Source organism: Balaenoptera acutorostrata, chromosome 12 (genome assembly GCF_949987535.1).
Source record: "Balaenoptera acutorostrata chromosome 12, mBalAcu1.1, whole genome shotgun sequence".
NCBI lineage: Eukaryota > Metazoa > Chordata > Mammalia > Artiodactyla > Balaenopteridae > Balaenoptera > Balaenoptera acutorostrata.
Window position 1 is genome coordinate 28,743,146 of NC_080075.1, and position 21,168 is coordinate 28,764,313.

Genomic DNA, 21,168 nt, shown 5'->3' on the forward strand with positions numbered 1-21,168 from the left:
TCAATTCTGATTTGGAAAATGTGGTCATTATAGCCTAGCAGCCTCAAAGCCTCAGTCACCCAGGGTCTCAGTGCTCAGGGACACTGTCAGTGGCACACAGCTCAAGTGAGTCCCTGACCTGGAGGCCTCTTCCCCTTCCCAACTCCCAGGCCAAGGAAGAGCAGCAGGACGACACTGTATACATGGGCAAAGTGACCTTCTCGTGTGCTGCTGGCCTTGGACAGCGACACCGGCTGGTGCTCACCCAGGAGCAGCTGCACCAGCTTCATGGTCGCCTCATCTCCTAAATGCTCCTTCCCTCGCTGTCCTCTTCTACACTCAGCCCTCCTGGTGCCGCTCTGCCTGATGCATAGCCACCAGGTAGCCCCCAGGTAGAACCGCCTGTGTAAAGCTGTTCCTGCCCTTTTCAGCTTCACTCCCACCTGTCAGTGCGCTGCCCCTGCCGCTTGACCTGGTTCCCCTATTTCCATTCCCTGACCTCTGCTGGAACTTGCTGTTCAATTGCTCCCTCCTTCCTGAGGAGCCTCAGGGGCCGTGGGGGGTAGGTAGGCTGAGATCCCACCACCGAAGGTCAAGTGAGGTCTCCCAGATTGAGGACTTCACCCCTTGATTAAAGTCACTTCTGCTTCAGTGTTCTCTGTGTGGTGTTGGGAGTGGGACTTGGGCCATTTGGCTCAGAGCAGGAGTGGAGGAGAAGGGATGCTGAGGAGGCTTTGGCTGGGTCACATTTGAAGGTCTCCCTCTGTAGTGACCAGTAGAATGCCGTGTTCCTCAAATTTGTGTGCAGTAAGTTTCTCGGAGCAAGGGGAAAAGGGCTAGCCCACGGGCTCAGCTCTTGAGTTCATTTGTGGAGTTAGGAGGCCAGGAGTATGTAGTCTCTGCCAGCAGGCCTGCCTCTGCTTTCTGGATCTTCCACTGCTCTTCAGGCCAGTGTTTGGAACTGGGCTAATGGTGTGATCACCACCCCAGACAACTTTCTGATGCACTGGCACAGTCTCCCCATAAGATCTGGGGCCTCTCAGAGGGAACATTTACTAAGCAAGGGAAGACCAAAGCAACAGACCGGTAAGAAAGGATAGAAGTTGCAAAAGCTGCTCCCAAGTCCCACTACAAATTAGTATCACGTGGGGAGCTCCTTTGAAAAAATTTGCACATTTCTGGGCCTTGGCCCAGACCTACTGAAATCACTTCTAGATTTGGGGCCTGTTAGGCCAATGAGCAGTGCTCCGGCATTTTAGAGCTTAGCCCCAGTTTAGTTCAGTTGGCTGACTCCTTGATACTGTCTCTCTCTCTCTCTCTCTCTTTTTTTTTTTGTCTGTGCTGTTTACCCGCGCCCCCTGCAGTGGAAGTGTGGCGTCCTAACCACTGGACTGCCAGGGAATTCACTTGATACTCTCTTTTATTCCCTCCTTGGGGAAATCCTGCCCAGGCTGCCAGAGGTCTCTGATCCAATTGGAGGGAGAGACCCCTAGTGCTTAGGAGCAGCTCCAGCTAGGTCAGGTCCTCTGCTTCTGGGAAAGGAGCAAACAGGACAAGGAAGTTCCAGGTTGGGAGCCCAGGGCCCACGCTAGTGCTGGGCGCATTCCCAATTGGTGCACCCTCTGGGAAGGTCGGTGGATTATGGTGTTTTGATACCTGCTCTGCACCTTAGCCTTTTTCAACTGGGGTTCCAAGAGAAAATGATTTGTGTGACTTTCCTCAATACTCTCAAGGATTACACATAGCTGATACCATTTGAGATGCATAGGATACAATTCTTTATATACCTAAGGGATACCTTAGGGTGTTAGGACTTAATTCTTCCAGAATTGGTTGAGGAGGGTGGCTGTGTCTTGATATCAGAGAGTCTTTACCTCACCTCTCCAAATTGGCCTCCTCTAGTGCTGAGGAAGTTGCAGACCACACTGTTCTTTCCCTGGGATTGGATTGTGTTCCTGTCCTTTCTACCTAAGCTGCTGACCTCCCTTCCCATTGGTGGTTACCAAGGGCCCAAGATACCAAGGGCCAAGACTGGGCAACTCCCGGGGGTACGAGAAGAGGACAGGGCTTTCTTGTTCTGTCCTTTTGCCTTGGTAGTGGTTTTTCACCATTACTGCTTTTCGAATACCATACTTATTTATTCAGTTGCCTGTTGGTATCTATCTCAAAGTCAGTATGTCTAAAACGGAAAACATCTTTTCCATGTCCTGTATATGACAAGCCACAAACCAGGGTATCTGATGGCTTCTCCACTCTCCTTAGCTAATTTAGTTACCCAGTCTTGTTCAGTTTTTCCTTCATTACTGTCTCTCACATCTGTTCACTTTTTTCCACTCCCTCCACTGCTAACTTTGTGTATAATTTCTTGCTCTGGGTATTTCAGCAGTCTTTGAAATGGTCATCCTACCTCCGTTGCCTCTCTCACCCAATTCTCATGGATGCCCAAGAGACCTTTCCAAAATGCACACTGGGCTGTGTCATTCTCTGTTTAAATTCTGAAATGGTTCTTTCAAGTAGAATTTAAAAGTTAAACAAAATCCTGAAATGGTTCCTCCAAGTGTCTAGAATTTAAAATTTAAATTCACTAGAATGGCGCACAAGGCCATCCATGATTTGGATCCTGCCCACCTCTCCAGCCTCTCTTGTGCCTTATGGTCTAGGCTTAGTGAACCCCTGCAGTTTCCTTGCCACCATGTGATTGCTCAGGCCTCTTCCCACTGCCAGGAATGCCAGTTACCTCCTTCCTTCCTTTCTATCTCTCTGCCCCCACCCCACCCTACCCCATCTTAGCTGACAGCCTGTTCATTTATTAAGACAGTTCCGGCACTGCTACCTTAGGAAATCTCCAATCCCTGTAACCTCTTAGGTGCTCCTCTTCTGGAGCAGCAAAGAATATGAACCTTTTTTTTTCAGGTGTGCTTGGATTTAGTTGCTTTGTGACCTTGGCGAGGTTTCTAATTACTGGTCTGCTTTCTCAACTGCAAAATAGGAATAACAATACCTTAACAGGGCTGTGGTAAAGGCTAAATGAGAGAAAGCATGCAAGCCTAGCCCACAGCAGCCTTTCTTCTCTTCTTCAGTACACACCCCTATGGCATTGCTTTATACCAGTAAGTGTCTCTTTCCATTGTGATTGTGAGTTCACCCATCTGTCTCCTTCTTTAGCCAGACTGAGAGTTCCTTTTTTTTTTTTTTTTTTTTCCACACACACACACTGTATTTTATTTTTACAAGAGATAGATAGACTGACACCAAGCATTGTACATGGATGACCACAACAAAAGCAACAATGATTGCAATTACCAAACATGAAACACACTTATACTATGTCATAATATTGACATCAGACTGAGAGTTCCTTTAAGGTGTCGTTCATCTCTGCCTCCCCCAAAACACAGGAGAAGGGCACACGTTTGGGGAGCAGCACTGTGAGTTTCATTTTAGAAATGAGTTTGAGGTGCCTGTGAGAATGTCCAAGTGGATCCAACTGGATACAGAGCTCAGCAGAGAAGTCTGGATTGGAGATAAACTTTGGGGAATGAGTTGGGAGTGTGTCAGTGGTGGTTGAAGACATGATTGGGATGAGGTGTATTGTCTTAATTCAGGTTACTTAGAAAACTGAACCTGAGGCAAAGCTGCAGTGCTAGTGCTTTATTGGTAGATACAATCCCCATGCAGTGAGGGTGAGGAAAGCTAGGCAGGAAAAGAGAAGAAAACACAAGGTTTGTTTTAATGAGTGGGCCACTGCTTCACAAATACACAAGCGGCCACTTGTCCATGTGTGATGTCTCTGGATAGACTATACAGAAATGCTACGTTTGGGTTGATGGAGGGATGGAGAGAGCAAATTCACCTCCTCTCTCTTCTGTCTCCTGTCCTTCGTTGCTCCAAGTTTGCCCTGTTGGGTGTTTGCTCCCCTTCACTTGTTGGGATTGTGTTAGTTGACCACCAGAAAAGCCAGATCCCATGCCCTGCAGCATGGCATATCATCCAAGTCCTGAAGTGTGAGGTGAACAGAAGGGTACTGGCCTATAGGACTTGGTCAAGACAGAGTAAGCAGCTAGAGGTCTGGGAATCAGGTGAGGCTGCAGATCACCTGAGGAGAGAGTATAGGGCAGGAGGAGGGCGGAGCCCTGGGCAGTTCTGAGAGTTAAAGAACCCACAGCAGAGCCCCAGGGATCATCACTGGAGCAGAGGCCCCCAGAGGAAGAGTCACAGGGCCAAGGAAGAGAGAGATTTGGGGGAAGTAGTTGATAGTTTCATGTATTGCTCAGTGGTCAAATGGGCCTGAGTTCAGAAAGAAAGTGGCATCTGATTCTGAGGTGCCTGGTGAGCTGGTCAGAGCTCCCTCTATTGGTGGAAGAGAGGGAAAAGCAACTGGGTTGTGGTGGCGAGAAAGGGGAGAGAGCAGCACGTGTGCACTACGGTTTCCCGATATTCAGTGGTGGAAGTTGGGTGGCCAGGGGATGGCAGATAGCTGACGCATCATTGCCTGTAGATGATAATGGGAGCTGCTCATGGAGCCCAGGAGATTTCTGGAAACAGATAGGATGTGGTGGTGGGGAGGGAGGCCTAGTGAGGCGCTATGTGTACCAAGGATGGTGCATAGCATGGGAACAGTCTCCTTTGATCCATCTACACCCAGAACTGTCAGTTGTGATACAAGAACACAGTCTCACTTTTGTCTCCTAGGAGCCCCTCTCTTTTTGGGGTTCTTGGGCAGATTTCCAGGGTCAACATCACCTTCCCCAGCCTGGAGACAACTTTGTGAAGTAAGTATAAGGCTTATATCCCAGCTCTTACACTTACAAGCTGTATGAACTTGGGGAAGTTGCTTAACTTCTCAACCTCAGTTTCTGTATCTATAATAGGCTATAATAGGCTAATAGCTAATAGTCCTCAGGTGGTATTTTTTCCTCAAGTAATCTTCAGGGAAAGGTTAAATGAGAAATCATGTTTGACACAGGTACTCAATAAGAAATGATACTGGGAGAGGATGATATTGAACAAATGAAAAGGAAATAAAATGCAAGCAGCCACATTCCCAAGACATACACGTGTGACACAAATAATCATATTTTGGTCTCCAAAGGACAGGCAATCCTCAGTGCCCCAGTTTTTGGCTTGTTTTCATGGGTGGTTACCATCCTATTTTCTACCATCCAGGCACTGTTTCCTCCTACTGTTAGCAGGCCAAGACTGGGGAAGAGTCAAATGTTCGTGGCACTCCTACCTCACCCCAGTTTGAACTTACCTTCGTGGTTCCCATTTTCTGTGCTGTCGCGGAGCGGGAAGCAGGAGTGGGTGCAATACAGAGACCCGAGTCTCTGCTGGCTAATCCTAGGAAATGTGCAAGCCCCAGAGCCAATTCTGCCCTACTCAGCCTTGGAGCTGAAAGTGAGCCAGGACCCTGTGTACTCTACAGCTCCACGTGCCCAACTGGGGAAGCTTCATAGCACTAAGTACCTTGAACCCTGTCAAGTAGGCCCAGAACACCTAGAGAACACGGAATCTGAGGGTGAGCAGCTTCTCCTGCCTCCCTGTGGACGTTAAACTCCATGTAGCCCTCTCCTCCTGTATGTATATCGAGAAGCATGTCCATTCACCCAGGCTTCCTTCATCTCTACCACATGTGGCAACGGAAACAGGCAGTGCTGCTCCCAGGGACAGACAGCCTCTGTTGCTCAGGTGGGTAGCCTGGGATGTTTGGCCTCCATTTCTCTCCAGAAGGCTGGGGAGTTCGGGGGTGAGACCTGGACATCTCGCTCAAATAACTGGTGTTAGAGTAAATATACGTCTGTCACCCTGTGTTTTGTTACTTTTTATTGTGGGAAATTTAAACATACAAATGAAGAGAGTAGAGTGTAATGAATCTCCATGTGCCCATATTCATTGTTTCATGATCTATCTTGTTTCCTCTGTGTAGCTCTTCTTCACTCTCCTCTACCCCCAGATTATTTTGAAGCAAATCCCAGACATTATTTCATCCAAAAGTATTTTAGTATCCCTAAAAGATAGAGCACTTAAGAAAACTACAATACCATTATTGCACCTAAAAAAAAAAGTTCATCAAATATCCTGTGTTCAAATTTCCCTGATTGTCTTATAAATGTTTTGTATTATAGTATGTGTATTCGGGTAAGGTTCAAGAAAAAGATACATACTACAAATAGTTGTCTTTTGAGTTCCATATTCTAAATTATCATTAGTGCATCAATACAACATATACTTTATATGCATGTATCTTAAACTTCATTTTCAGTGTGTCAGCAATTCAAATATAGCTTATGTTATCCTGAGAATACAAAGAACACAACGTGGAGGAAGATTGAGAACAGAGGTTCCCAGTACATAGTCACTAGTGATTGTAGAGATTTTCCTTTTAGTGTTTTCTATGTAAAACATTAATTTAAAGATGTCCTGCCATGGCTCTGCAAGAATAGATTTGCCAGAGGGGGAGTACAATGAAAAAAAAATGGACCCAGAGTTGTTAGGAGATAAAAGATGGAAGTCAAGGAGAGAGAATATATTTTGAAACTAAATATAAGGATTTCCTTCATTCCGAGTGTAAGCATCTGTCTTAGCTTGGGCTGCTATAACAGAATACCATAAACTGGGTCACTTATCAACAACCAAAATTGATTTCTCAGTTCTGGAGGCTGGAAGTCTGAGATCAGGGTGTCAGCACGGTCAGGTTCTGGAGAGAGTGCTGTTTTGGTTGCAGGCAGCTGACTTCTTCATATCCTCACATGGCAGAAAGAGAATAAGCTAGTTCTCTGGCCTTTTATGAGGATATTAATCCCATTCGCGAGGGCTCCACCTTTTTGACCTAATTACCTCCCAAAGCTTTTACTTGGAAAAATATATTACATTGGGGATTAGACTTCAACATATGAATTTTGGGGGTAACATAACATAACAGCATCCAAATTGGTGTTGAGGAAAGAAATTATATCCTCTTGCTTTTGCCTCAGATTACCCATTAATATACCAAATATATAGTGCCCATCACCGGAGAAGGAGCACTCCCAGCATTGTATATTGGAAAGGCTGGGCAGTGGGAAAGGAAAGTGATGGGAGAGCAGCTTGCTTTTGAGATACTCTAGGTAATGGGTATCAAACCCTTCACTTTGGGAAGTCTGTCAAATAGCTGAAGCAGTGACTCTCCAACTTTAGAAATGATGGTAGATGTAACAAATTTATATGAAGATTTGAAAGGATTGAAAAAATGTTTATGGAAAGGGGTCAGATAGATACCCAGGCAGTAAGGGAACGTGGGTATTGAACAAGAGTTATGTGCTTTCAACCTCTGCTCCACAGGTCAGGTTCAAAATTCTAAACCCTTTGACTTCAAATATGGGGCACATACCAAGTAAAGCTTTTCTTCAAATGCAGCAACTGGATGGAGCTATAAGAAAATAAACACTTCCATAGAATGTAACTTAGAACAGCCCTTTGAACTTCCTTCATTCAAGCCACACCAAACTGGCCAAAGATGTTGCACTTTTCAACAAACAGAATAGTGGAGGTGCCACAGACAACCCTTTTATCATAGGAAGAGACATGTAAACGTGCAAGAGAGTGATGGAGCTGCAGTCAGCACTGGATGCAGTGAGAAGAGTATAGAACAGTGACTGGAAAAGATGACTTTCTCCATCCCTATCCCTGTCAAAATTCTGGATTTATAAACACTGAGGCCAGTCTTAACCATTTTCAGAGAATTGGCTTAGTGGAGAAGGAAGTGGCAAGATTTTTTTGTCCCCTGAAATTGCTAAATAGGACTTTACAAAGAGGCACATGAGGGTCATGAGATGACTGAAATAAGCTGAGGAACTTGAAAGGTGAATTTTACAGACGTTAGAGGTCATTTCTCCCTGGCTTGCTGAGCCCTTCAGAGTCAGCCATGAGTGTGGTATGACCCACTATTCCCATCTTGTTAATCATGGCTGCACAACAACAAAGGGAATGGCATAAACCAGCTTCCCCATGAAATGGGGAAGCTAAGAAAAAGATTGCCCAGTAATTTTAGTTCTGGGGGAGGGAGGTATTTCCAACTTCTCAAAGATTTGTGCCCCCAGGGTAATTTGTTTTCTGTTTAATTTTTCATATTTTATTCCTGGTATTAATAGGTTAAGAAAGAACTTTCCCAAGTACTGATTGATAGATAATGTTTATAAGCAGCACACAAAATGTTCAGTTTCACAAATAATAACATTCATTGATCCCTTTAAATGCAATTTCAAAATCTGTGTATCCTGAACGGCAGGAAGTTGAGCAAGTGATTTCTGTAGCTATATTTGATTTTAGTCAAGGACACTTTTCCACAATGAACAAGTACTAACAAATATTAATAAAACACTATGCCAAATGCTTATTGGGCTGTCAGCTTTTTAAGCAATGCCATTCCAGCTACTACTGAAAGCATTTATTTTAGAAGCTTTAATCTGATCTGGGAAAATGGGTTCTCCTCCAACTTGACAAATAGTATGTATAAGCCCCAAAGCTTTTAAATAAAAAAAAGCCTTCCAACCCTGAAGCATTCATGTGAAACTTAGTTTCTCAAAATAAAAAATCACTCGCTATCTGAAGAAAATATTAAAACAAGTTATCTTTTGAGACAGATAAACATTCTTACAAAAGAGAAACACAAATTAATTCACTATCCTTAATAATCTGTTAGATTACTGTTGTCTAGAAATGAGAATACATGAAACACATTTTCACTTATCATAGGGTCCAAGGTGACATTTAGATTTCACATATTAAACAGTTACAGTATAGCCTACAATGGCACAAAGACACGTAATACTTCATTCAGATAGTCAAAAGTCAGAAGGAGCTACATGATTTGCAAGATACTTTAACTTTTGTGTGGTCATTAAAACCCAATAAGTAATTTGAGTATGGTATTATAAAGGCAGGCAATTAAAATCTCAAATATCACTCTAAAATCAAAGACATGAAAATCTTGTGTTTCTTTATCTTTTATTTACATGGTTAGGTATCAGGACCTTACTGTAGAAAATATTGTTACTATTTATGGTTGCCCCAGAAAATAATGAAGCTTCAGAAATTTAAAATTATAAAAGAAGCTTCAGTTCTTCATTCATAGTAAGCAAGACTTTAACCTCAGCAAACTTCCTGGGATCCTTTCAAATAAAGAAGATATCTGAGACTTCCCTGGTGGTCCAGTGGGTAAGACTCCGCTGCTCCCAATGCAGGGGGCCCGGATTCAATCCCTGGTCAGGGAACTAGATCCCACATGCATGCCGCAACTAAGAGTCCACATGCTGCAACTAAGAGTCCGCAGGCCACAACTAAAGATCCTGCACGCAGCAACGAAGATCCCACATGCCTCAACTAAGACCCGGAGCAGCCTAAATAAATAAATAAATATTAAAAAAAAAAAAAAGATATCTTCAATTTGTACTTGACCTTGTCTTCCAATTGATGTTTCCTTGACTCATTTCAGTGATGAACTGTATGACAAGGTCTTCAAGAATATCCACTGGCTTAGTATAAGGATTCTAATCATCCCCAAACCCATACATCATTCTTGTAATTCTTTAGAAAAAAGTTTCTTTTACCAGGTCTACCTACCGCACCTCCTCCTCTTTCTTCATTTTCTTTCTCAAAGGTGGGGTTTTCTTCCCTATCTTCTCAAGGGCATTTTTATTCTTCAAGTATGTCCTTGATGCGCTGCCAGTGCTATTTCAGACTTGGACTCAGTTGGATGGCTGGGGTGCCAGGTTTGGAACAGAGCTGGGTGCAGTGCCAAGGTATCTCCAAGTCATTACTCAATGACTGGAGCTGGTGTCATGACAGCAGCAGGAGAATCCCACCCTAAAGGGAAATCTGCATCACTGCTTCCATGGTTAGATTTGGATGGGTGGTGGGATGACATGATTGCTGAGGTCAATCTTGGAGGATGGAGGGAGAATAGTGACTTTGCTTCTAGGTGGGGTTGGGAGTAAACTTAGGCCTCCAATCCCTGTAGTCCTGGGAAATGTCATCTTTTGGTCATAATGTCCCCATTATTTAACTTGATGATCTGTCCTTCCTTGAAGCCCAGATTCAACTTGGGATGAGCAGCCATTTCCTGAGATTCTTAGGATATCTCAGATACCTGCTTTACACACCTGAAGTGATTTTTGCAAAGGGATATTAAAGTCAAAGACATCACCCTGATCTATGAAGCAAATGCCAATGAAAGCACTATGTACAGTGTCATCCTGGAGCTAGATTGCAAAATAGAACCTGGAATCTGTCACTGTCTCCTCAGCCAGGATATCGTTCTACTGGTGCCTGAGCAAAGAGTTCCCCTGATATTTTATACTCGAGTTGATATAGGCAGTCTTTCCTTTTAAAGTGAACAGTCTAAGCAGACTGACCTGAATTCCAGCCTGTAGCCACCATTGGAGACCTGGGGCAGAATCTGGTAGACATTGACATCCAGCTTCATGCGTAGGACAAGGCTTGTACTTTGGGCCACTGTCTTGGCCCTGCTCTCCATGTGTATCGTTTCCTTTAATCCCTAGATTCTTTTTTGCTTGCTTTTTCCTTATAATTTATTTGTTGAAGGAACAATTTCTCTGAGTCTGTTTTTATAATGCATCCTCATGGTGTTAATAGGTTCCTCTACCTTTCATATTTTCTATAAATTATTAGTTAGATTTAGAGCAGTGATTCTCCAAGTATGGTCCCCTGACCAACAACATTAGCATCACCTGGAGACTTGTAGGAGATGCTAAATCCTACCCACCCAGAGAGGCTGGCTGTCAAGGTCACCGTCTTGGTGAGGCCTAGCATCCCATTTTTGTGAAGTCACCCATTGACGTAGAAAGGTAAAACAACTGGAGTGGGAAGGGGTGAAAGGGGTGGGCAAGGTAGTGGCTGGTCTACCACTAGGTAGGTATTTCTAGGCTTTTTTTCTAACAATGACAATTTGGACTTTTTTTGCATAATGTCAGAGCAAATGGCTTATGGTTAAACAGTTAATTTAGCTGATTAAATGTACTTTGAAAACTATATGATTACTGGTTCAATGTTCCCTGCCTTTCTTAGAGAAGTGAGGGGACAAGTATTCACTCTCCCTCAATGCTTATGCCATCAAATCTTGACACTTTCTAGAAGACAAGGTAGCTCAGATATGGCAGACCCTCCTCTGGAGTTTTAGGTCACCTTTGTACTTGGCAGCCAGGGGCACCTGGTTTTGAAATATCCTTGGCTCGATCCTTCATCTGCAGCAACAACTTGTCAATTTCCTATAGAGAGTAAAAGCCAGTCCTGTTTTGTCAGGAGCCATCCTTCTGATCTTAGTGGAAAGGGTCAGCCTAGGACTGGCCATCCTGGCAGGCAGTCAGTACCTACTTAAACAGTTGAGGAAGGACCAATAGGTGGAACTACACTTTCATGAACTCAACCTGCCTACTAAGTTGTGAAGTCAAACTTTGTTTTCCAAAGCCCCAGTGAACAGTATCTAAGAAAAATTACTTTAAACCCATCTTTATACTCCTTTGTAAAAAAAACAAACAAAGGATAAGCTGTATGCATTAAACACTCATAGACTTGAACCCCAAAGGAGAATGGATTTTACTGTATATAAATATTATTTTATTTTATTATTTCTAACATATGCTATTTTATTTATTTACTTATTATTGAAGTATAGTCCATTTACAATACTAGTTTCAAGTGTACAACATAATGATTCAATACTTTTATAGATTATACTCCATTTAACGTGTATACATTTTTAAAGGTTAATTTATTATTATTATTTTTAAAATCTATTTTATTTATTTTATTTTTGGCTGTGTTGGGTCTTCGTTACTGCGCGCGGGCTTTCTCTAGTTGGGGCGAGCGGGGGCTACTCTTTGTTGCGGTGCGCAGGCTTCTCATTGCAGTGGCTTCCCTTGTTGCGGAACATGAGCTCTAGGCACGCGGGCTTCAGTAGTTGTGGCGCGCGGGCTCAGTAGTTGTGGCTTGCAGGCTCTAGAGCGCAGGCTCAGTAGTTGTGGTGCATGGGCTTAGTTGCTTCGCAACATGTGGGATCTTCCCGGACCAGGGCTCGAACCCGTGTCCCCTGCATTGGCAGGCGGATTCTTAACCACTGCGCCACCCAGGAAGCCCTAAAGTTAATTCTTTTTTTGGCTGTGTTGGGTTTTCTTCATTTCTGTGTGAGGGCTTTCTCTAGTTGCGGCAAGTGGGGGCCACTCTTCATCATGGTGCGCGGGCCTCTCACTGTCCCGGCCTCTCTTGTTGCGGAGCACAGCCTCCAGACGCGCAGGCTCAGTAGTTGTGGCTCATGGGCCTAGTTGCTCCGTGGCATGTGGGATCTTCCCAGACCAGGGCTCGAACCCATGTCCCCTGCATTGGCAGGCAGATTCTCAACCACTGCGCCCCAGGGAAGCCCCCTAAAGTTAATTTAAAAAGAAAAGGAGCACTTAGGTTAACAGAATGATAAAACATGATCACAGCTTGTTAAAGAGAATTTTCCTACATATTAATACAATGATATTGGAAATTCAGTTTTCAGTGGAAAAATATCCTAACTTTCTATTTTGGAAGTAAGTAGTTGGGCTCCTGTTTTAAATGAAGATATGTCTGAAAAAGAAACATGCCCACTGACCTAGGGTCAGTGGGGGGACAGAGTGAAGAAGGGTACAGAGACTGGAACATACTTATGCATTCTACTCTTGATAGACATTTGGGTTGATTCCATGTTTGAGCACCTACAAACAATGCTATGTAAACATCCTTGTTCATGTGTCCTGGTACACACATACTCAAGTGAAACTGCTTGGTCATTCAGTATGTATATTTTCATCTTTATTAAACATTGCCACATTGTTTTTGCAGAGTGGCTGTATTGGTTTACACCCTCACCAGCAGGGTGAGTTCCCTTGGTTGGATTCAAGTGCACCCCCTTTGGGAGTGGGGGGAGATAAGTCTTGGAAAAAATGAGGAAGCCAGGCAGGGGAGGGCCTTGGGTGCCAATCCAAGGAGTTCAGACTTTATTTGACTCTGTTGATTCTGGAACAGGGAACAAAATGCAAAAATTAGGTTTTAGGAAGGTGGGTCTTTAAAGCTCTCAACTGGTTTGTGTTTCGGGGAAGAGTGGTGATGGTGGTGGAGTTGGCTCAGGCCAGCAGCAGAATGCAAGCTCACAAGAGAGAGGAGAAAATTTGTGGGGAGAAGGTAAAAGAGGGGAACTGAGCAAATGCCAGGGGGCAGAGACCCAGAGTGTCCCAGATCTACCAACTTTGTCTTTGATCTAATTAGACTATGGCACACTGCTACAGCGCCTCTGGAAAACACTATGGTGTTATTTAACAAAGATGAAGATGCACATACCCAATGACCAAGAAGTCCCCCAAATTTACCAAAACAAACAGGCAAACAAAATCACCCCAAAAGAAGGGATTTCAAGAAGGAAAGAATTGCCAACAATGTCAAATGCACAGAGAGATCCATCAAGAAAAGACCTGAAAAGCATCCACAGACTTTTGCAATTAGGAGTCTGATGATGAGCTTTGCTAGAGAAATGTTTGTGGCACCATGGGGGCAGCAGTCAGAACACAGTGGCTTGAGAGGAGAGTAGGTAGTAGCAGAAGGAGGCCGAGTATAGAACATGCTATCAGGATGGTTGGATGAGCACAGACTCAGCACACAGAAATATTTAGTATGTGAGAAAGGTAGTATTTTGAACCAGTGGGGACAGGGTACAAAGTTTGACAAATGGCAATGTAACACTTGGGAAAAATAATAAAGTTAAATCCTTATCTTATAGCATATACCAAATTAAAGTCCAGAAAAAACAAAACCAGAAAAGAACTAGAAGAAAATATAGGTGTACATAAACTTGGGGATAGTTAAAGCATTTCTGAGATTGACAACAAACCTAGAAACCTTAAAGAAAAATATGGGTAAATTTGACTTCCTTAAAATTCACACACACACACACACACACACACAAACTAAACACTTCTGTAAGGAAAAGAAGAAAAAGACCATAAACAAGAATGAATGACAAATGACAAACAGAGAAAAATATTTACAATATATGATAAAGAATTCCTATAAATAAATAAGGAAAGGGAAATACACCAATATAAACATGGATATGAATGTCAATTCACACACACAAAAAATGCACTTGCATTAGGGCTGGAGAGAGGCAAAGGCAGTGCTCCAGCCAACTCTCAGTGGACACTGGACACAAGGAGGAAAGCATTTTGCTGCCAGGGCAGTTCCCTTCCTATGTCCTCCATCAGGAAGGATCCTCAGCCTGCAAACCTGTTCCCTTTGTGCATCCTGGAGGGAAAGCTACCTATCCCATATCTTCTTATTCCCTCCCCAATCCAGGATAAAGCTTACCTTCAAATACCTCTATGAAGTCAAAAACAAAAATTAGAAGCTAAAATAATCTGAAGTAAATGTCCAAATGGTTTAGACAAAACGTGGGTGTGTAGAAACCAAAGGGTTTCACTTGAATGCTTGACAGTAATGTCCCCATTGGTCTTCCCACCTGTGCTGCAGTCTACTCTGATGCCAATTACTCCATTCTTGTACAAAGTCCCATTCCACATTCCTTTGAGTTAGACACATTTGCTGATGTTTATTCCTCTCTCTAGAATGGCACAGCCTATCTTACAGGCCCAAACCTTTTTCTCCCCAAATTTGCCCTGTGCCAGGGAAACCGCATCCATGTTCCCAGGATATACTGTGTTCTTCCACCTCTCAGTTCTTCATTTATGTGGCTCCTTCCCCCTGCCTCAAATGCTCTTAGAAGGCAAGAAATGACCATTTGTGGAATGAAGTAATTCTCCAAACACATGTAGTTTCTCTTTTACTGAATGCCTTCCTCTCTTTGTACTTCTTTAGGGGCCTCACACTCTTCTGCTTGTGAATTTGTCTAATCTCTGGCCTGCTGGAAACTCCCTGAGGCAAAAGTCTGTCTGTCTTCTGGCCTAGGCTGTCCTGGTCTGCCTGAGCCTGAGGGGTTTCCTTGGTCACTGGACTTTTCAGTGCTTAAACCAGGAAAGTCTCAGGCAAACTGGGATGAGTTGGTCATCGTAGTCTTGCTAGTCTTTCATTCCTTGGATTGTGAAGAGAACTAGGATGTACAGTTAATGCGATGGCTCAGCCATGGCCTCCAGAACATTTTCTACTGTCTCCTGCAGGCAGGACTAGGTCCAAGAGTGTGGCTTTTCCATTGAGGGAAAACTCCACATGATCTAGGAATAAAGTAAGACTTTAAACCAGGCGATACATTTCGTACGTGAAAGGGAAGTAAACCCTGAAATACAGGTCTGAAGACACAGAAAATCCACAGAAGGGCCTGTGGAATAAGAGGAGTGGAGTTCATTTTTCAATGGAGCTTCCAGCCCCTCCTCTTCCTCCTATTTCTATGAGTCCATGGGCAAGTATTGTATTCTCTGAACCTGAGTTTCTATGTCTACAAGGTTGGGGATGAAAATGCTGTCCTGGCAGAACCATTGAGGAAGTTAAATAAGGGAAGGTATGTGTAGTACCAAGCCCAGTGCTTGGTTCCTGGAGATGCCGAAACTGCCAGAGACTTCCCAGCATGCTTCCTGCCCCCTCCCTGCACTGGTGCCTGGCCTCCCACTCCCACTTGCTTCTTTTCTTTTCACTTCTCATTCACTGTCTCTCCTTTCTCTCCTCTCTCCAAACTTCCTATTTTCCACTTATTGCTCCCTCATCTTATGTTTCCTACTTACGAAGAAGGAAGTAATAAAATGAGGGCAAAAATCAGCATAAAACCTAGAAAAATCAGAAAGTATGCAACATTTTTCTTGCAGGGTTTGGTTTGTTCTTTGGTTTTCCGTTTCTGTATCCTTCTCTGAAAAGTCAGGAATTGGGGTTTGCAGAGCTGGAGTGGCAGTGGGATGTGGAACATTCCCCTTAATCTCAGGCTTATGGAGAGAAGAGGCAAAAGGTCTGACATCCTTCCCGAGGATTGCCTATTTTAAGAAGCTGATTCTCCCTGAGTAAATGCCTCGGCTGGCCCTGTTGTGCTTGGACAAGCTAAACCAGCAAATAATAAGCCTCCCTAGGACATGCTGATTAGATAAGCCAATGAGAATCATGGAAGACACAGACAGTAGATTAAAAAACATAAAATGAACGTTACTTTTACAGTGTCTATGAATAGACAAAGACCTTTTGATTCTAAAATAGATGGTTGGTGAAGCAATAGTGGAGGGGCTATCTTAATAGCAGAGGTAGAAAAAGGAGCAGCGAGTGGGTTCCAAATGCAAGGCCCACCTTAAAGAGATTGGATTCAAGGGCCCAGGAGCAACAGGCCGCTGCACTGGGGGTGAGTAGAGTGAATTTTAAATATATGGAGTTACAGCTTGGTTGTAGGTTTTGGTTTGGGGATGTGAGTGAAAGAACTGAGTAGTATAGGCAGGAATCCCCAGCCCACCGAGGGTCACGTGAGAACATTATTGCTTTTTGCTAAAGGTCTGTGCAAGACTTAGAGAGCAAAGATAAGAGACAATCTAATTGTTTAAATTAATCTATAACTATTCCAACACGGTAAAGGACAAGTAAGAGAATGACCAGTTTGTTCTATAGTAGTGTTGCTTTTCTGTGCTCCCATCTCTGCCTTCAGAGAAGGGATCATGTATGCATGTGTGCATCTGTACAGTGTCAGACTTCTACAGTGAGGGGCTGAGAATAGTTATAGTCTCTGCATGGAGGTCTAACTACCCCTCTTCAATCCATGCTTTTCAGCCATGGAAGTCACAGAGGTTGGTCCTGTGCCTACTTCACGCTTCTTCCAGTTCAGTAATGATTATTTATAGCATCTTTTTGGAGGCTCCTAAGAATCCAGGAAACATGGGGCTTGTACAAAAATCCCCACTTCAGTTAAGCTTTCAGGCCTGAGGGAGGAGCCCTTTTATGAAGGACCCGCTTCTCGGGCTCTTGAGGGAGTAAGAGGGAGGGATGCATGAGAGGCTGGGGGAGGGGGGGCGAGTCCACATCTGTCTCCCTAGATGGAACAGGCTGCATAGTACTGTATCAGGACCCCTGGAGATCAGATGGCTTTCTAAAGGAAGTGTCACCCAGCCCTTGATGACATTCTGACTCAGAAACCCAGAGCCCTTGGCTCTGTGGGCTTTTGTCCCTGAGAAAGTATGTTTTACTCTCTCTCTAAGCAGGCATCCTGGAATTTGGAACTGAGCTGTAAGCTCATGAGCTGAGGGATTACCTCAGGAGTACCCTAAAGACCCACCAACTATGATCTTTCTCCCTCTCACCCCCCAACTTATTTTGGATGGACCAGTCTAAGGAGAGACATCTTTCCCCATCAGTTGCAGGCACTCAGTAAGTGGTTTGTTGCTTGACTGAATGCTTGCCCACTATCCTTTCAGTCAAGTTCATTTTCCCAGAGAGGCAGTAATCAAGTACTTAAACTTAATAATGGGGCCACTCAAACATCTCTTTTACCTCCCAACAGAGATGGAGGCCATGCCAACAAAGGAGATAACTTCAGCATGAGCGATGTCGTAACAAGAATCAGACAGTAGAGTGTGTTCTCCAATGTTATCACTCCCCAAACCAGAATCAACTGGTCTTGGGTTTCCTTTTCTCAACCTTCATTGTAGAAAAGATTGCTCCTTGAGCTACTTGAGATATACTTCCCTATCTAAAGAACTGGGCTCTGTGCTTCTATTGATTTGTTATCTCAAAAGTACATGATTAGGATGATTTTATATAACCTTGAGGACAGGAGCCCTTTAAGATTCTCTTAATAAAAAATGAATTCAGCTTGGTTTGAGGCCTAATAAGGCACTGCAATACTCACTTCTGGTATAACAGGTCGTAAACTAGGTCTGACTCACCCTCCTCCTGTGTTTTAGCCTTCCTCTCCTTAATCCAGTACAAGAACAGCCCTAACAGAGAAATAGAAAATGACCATCCACACCTCCTTCGTCTCTGCCTCTTTTACCTTAAGTCTGGGCAACCTGCAACATCATTTTATTTTATTTTATTTTATTTTTTTAAACATCTTTATTGGAGTATAATTGCTTTACAATGGTGTGTTAGTTTCTGCTTTATAACAAAGTGAATCAGCTATACATATACATATATCCCCATATCTCTTCCCTCTTGCATCTCCCTCCCTCCCACCCTCCCTATCCCAGCCCTCTAGGTGGTCACAAAGCACTGAGCTGATCTCCCTGTGCTATGCGGCTGCTTCCCACTAGCTATCTATTTTACGTTTGGTAGTGTATATATGTCCATGCCACTCTCTCACTTTGTCCCAGCTTACCCTTCCCCCTCCCCGTATCCTCAAGTCCATTCTCTAGGAGGTCTGCATCTTTATTCCCATCTTGCCCCTAGGTTCTTCATGACCATTTTTTTTTTGTCTTTTAGATTCCATATATATATATATGTTAGCATACGGTATTTGTTTTTCTCTTTCTGACTTACTTCACTCTGTATGACAGACTCTAGGTCTATCCACCTCACTACAAATAACTCAATTTCGTTTCTTTTTATGGCTGAGTAATATTCCACTGTATATATGTGCCACATCTTCTTTATCCATTCATCTGTTGATGGACACTTAGGTTGCTTCCATGTCCTGGCTATTGTAAATAGAGCTGCAATGAACATATTGGTATGTGACTCTTTTTGAATTATGGTTTTCTCAGGGTATATGCCCAGTAGTGGGATTGCTGGGTCGTACGGTAGTTCTATTTTTAGTTTTTTAAGGAACCTCCATACAGTTCTCCATAGTGGCTGTATCAATTTACATTTCCACCAACAGTGCAAGAGGGTTCCCCTTTCTCCACACCCTCTCCAGCATTTATGGTTTGTAGATTTTTTCATGATGGCCATTCTGACTGGTGTGAGAACAACATCATTTTATATCAGACTTCCTAGAACACAGGCTCTCTCTTTAGGAAGAGTCATTTCAACTCAACCAGGTCTTGTTGCTCACCTGCTCTATGCTAGGTACTGTATAAGCACACTAATGGCCCGGTGCTGCTTCCTATGGGGTAAGCCCTCTTGGTCAGCAGCCATTTCAGTGCCCACTATGTACATACAAGGCACTTTGCTAGGCTGTGGGGGCAGTATGAGGATAAATAGCACATGGGACCTGCCTTCAGGGAACTCACAATCTAGGGGGAGATGCAAGATACATGCATTTCAATTAACAACCGAAAATAATACTGTGTAACTATTCCATTGAATAAGCATGACTCATCAGATAAAATCAGAAAGTAACTTGATTTCTGCCTCTTGTTGCTTTTTAAAATTTATTCTGTAGGTCTAGATCTTGCTCTGCCACTGGATGAAATTTAGACAAGTCACATGATTGTTTTGGTCACCCTTGGTCTCAGTCTTATTTCAGTAATGATAATGTCCATCCCAATAATAACCCAAACTTCAGTTTCAACTTAAAACTGAGGCCTCTTCCCAATCCCAGCTTGGTGTTGTTGAAGAAGAGAAGCCTATGGCAGTTGGTGGTCTGGATGGGGAATCTGCTCTTCCTGACTTATTTAGCTACCAGGGGTCTGCAACCCCTTCAGCATTGTTGCCTGGGGAAGGAGAAGAGGCAAGAGGAGAGGAAATTCTCTCTACACATTTGTGATCTCCAGCCTCACCAGGCTCCTCAGAGGAAAGTGATGGTTCTTTTACACATCCCTGGTCTGGCCCCTCTGTGATTCCCCTCAAAGACCAAGCTTTTCCAGCCCCCTCAAAATCTACCCCCAACATTCCTCATGGAAAAAGTCTATGTGGTCTGGCAGGAATTTCCTCTACTTCTGCCCCCACCCGTCACCTCTTCCCTCCCATTTTCTTCCCTGTCTTGGATGAAGCTGCCCTCCTCCCATGGTCCTGGCTCAGCCTGTCACCTCTGCTCTGTACCATGAATCCCCCAAGAGCCAGTCAGCGGAACAGGGTAAACTGGCATGGAAAAATGCCAGGATTTGGAGACCGAGTCCTTTTTTCGATAGGACCATTCTTTGTTGTGGCTCATTCAATACAGCTCCTCATAATTAATCTCTGCATTTAACATAACTCCGATCAAAATTTTAAAAATGACTATTTTTATTATTAAAATTATTTAATTGTTTTTTGTGATAAAATGTACCTAATATAAAGTTTACCATTTTAACCATTTTTGAGTGTACAATTCAGTGGCGTTAAGTAAATTCACTTTGTTGCACAATCATTACCACCATCCATCTCCAGAACTTTTTCATCATCTCCAGCAGAAACTCTGTACCCATTAAACACTAACTCCCCATTTCTCCTCCCTTCTAGCCTCAGGTAATCACCATTCTGCTTTCTGTTTCTACGAATTTGGCTATTCTAGGTATCTCATATAAGTGGAATCATACAAGTATTTGTCCTTTTGTGACTGGCTTATTTCACTTAGCTTAATGTCTTCAAGTTTCATCCATGTTTTAGCATGTGTCAGACTTTCCTTCCTTTTTAAGGCTGAATAGTATTCCATTGTATGGGTAAGCCACACTTTGTTTATACATTCACCTATCAATAAACGTTTGGGTTGTCTCCACCTTTTGGTTGCTGTGAATAATGCTGCTACAAACAATGGCATACAAGTATCTATTTGAGTCCCTGCTTTCAACTTTTTGGACATATACCCCAATTTGTTTAATTGTTTTTGACTAGAGAATACATCCCTATGATGCACAATATAAAAGGTACAAGAGGTTATACAGTAGCCCTTGAGCTCCTGCCTCTCACTTTCCCTCCCAGGAATCATCACTGTTACCAGTTTCTTGTGACTTCATCCCTGGAGAGACTGTGCACCTATAGGTACACCCCACACACAAATGGTGACAAACCACAAGCATTCCTCTACACTTTGTTTTTTTTCCATTTAACAACATTTCTAAAAGGTCATTCCATAGCACTGTTTAAAGAATATCCTCATTGTATTTAAAATCTTTGTGATTTTTCAATGAAAGACAAAACTTATTTTATCAGTCCCCTATTGATAGACTTTCATGTTGTTTCCAATGTTTTGCTGTAATGAACAATGCTGTAATAATAAGAGCCGGCATTTACTGAGCACTTACTATGTGCCAGGCTCTCTTTAACATCCTTTCCATGCATTATATCAATTAATTCCCGTGATAACCCTCTGACATAAGTGCAGGAAGGTGAGTAACTGCCTCA

At 43.3% G+C, this 21,168-nt stretch overlaps 1 protein-coding gene and 1 pseudogene across 10 annotated transcripts in view; one reads left to right on the plus strand and one right to left on the minus strand.

The window, feature by feature from the left end:
* Positions 1–630, plus strand: part of DCTN1 (dynactin subunit 1) — a 30,250-nt gene extending 29,620 nt beyond the window's left edge. For all 10 annotated transcript variants that reach the window (XM_007189024.2, XM_007189018.3, XM_007189021.3 and 7 more), the window contains one exon: positions 150–630. In XM_007189024.2, coding sequence (XP_007189086.1) covers positions 150–287 — 138 coding nt within the window. In that variant the 3' untranslated portion in view covers positions 288–630. The remainder of the gene's footprint in view (positions 1–149) is intronic.
* Positions 631–9,692: 9,062 nt separating this feature from the next.
* Positions 9,693–10,492, minus strand: LOC103021016 (adaptin ear-binding coat-associated protein 1-like; annotated as a pseudogene).
* Positions 10,493–21,168: the final 10,676 nt, after the last annotated feature.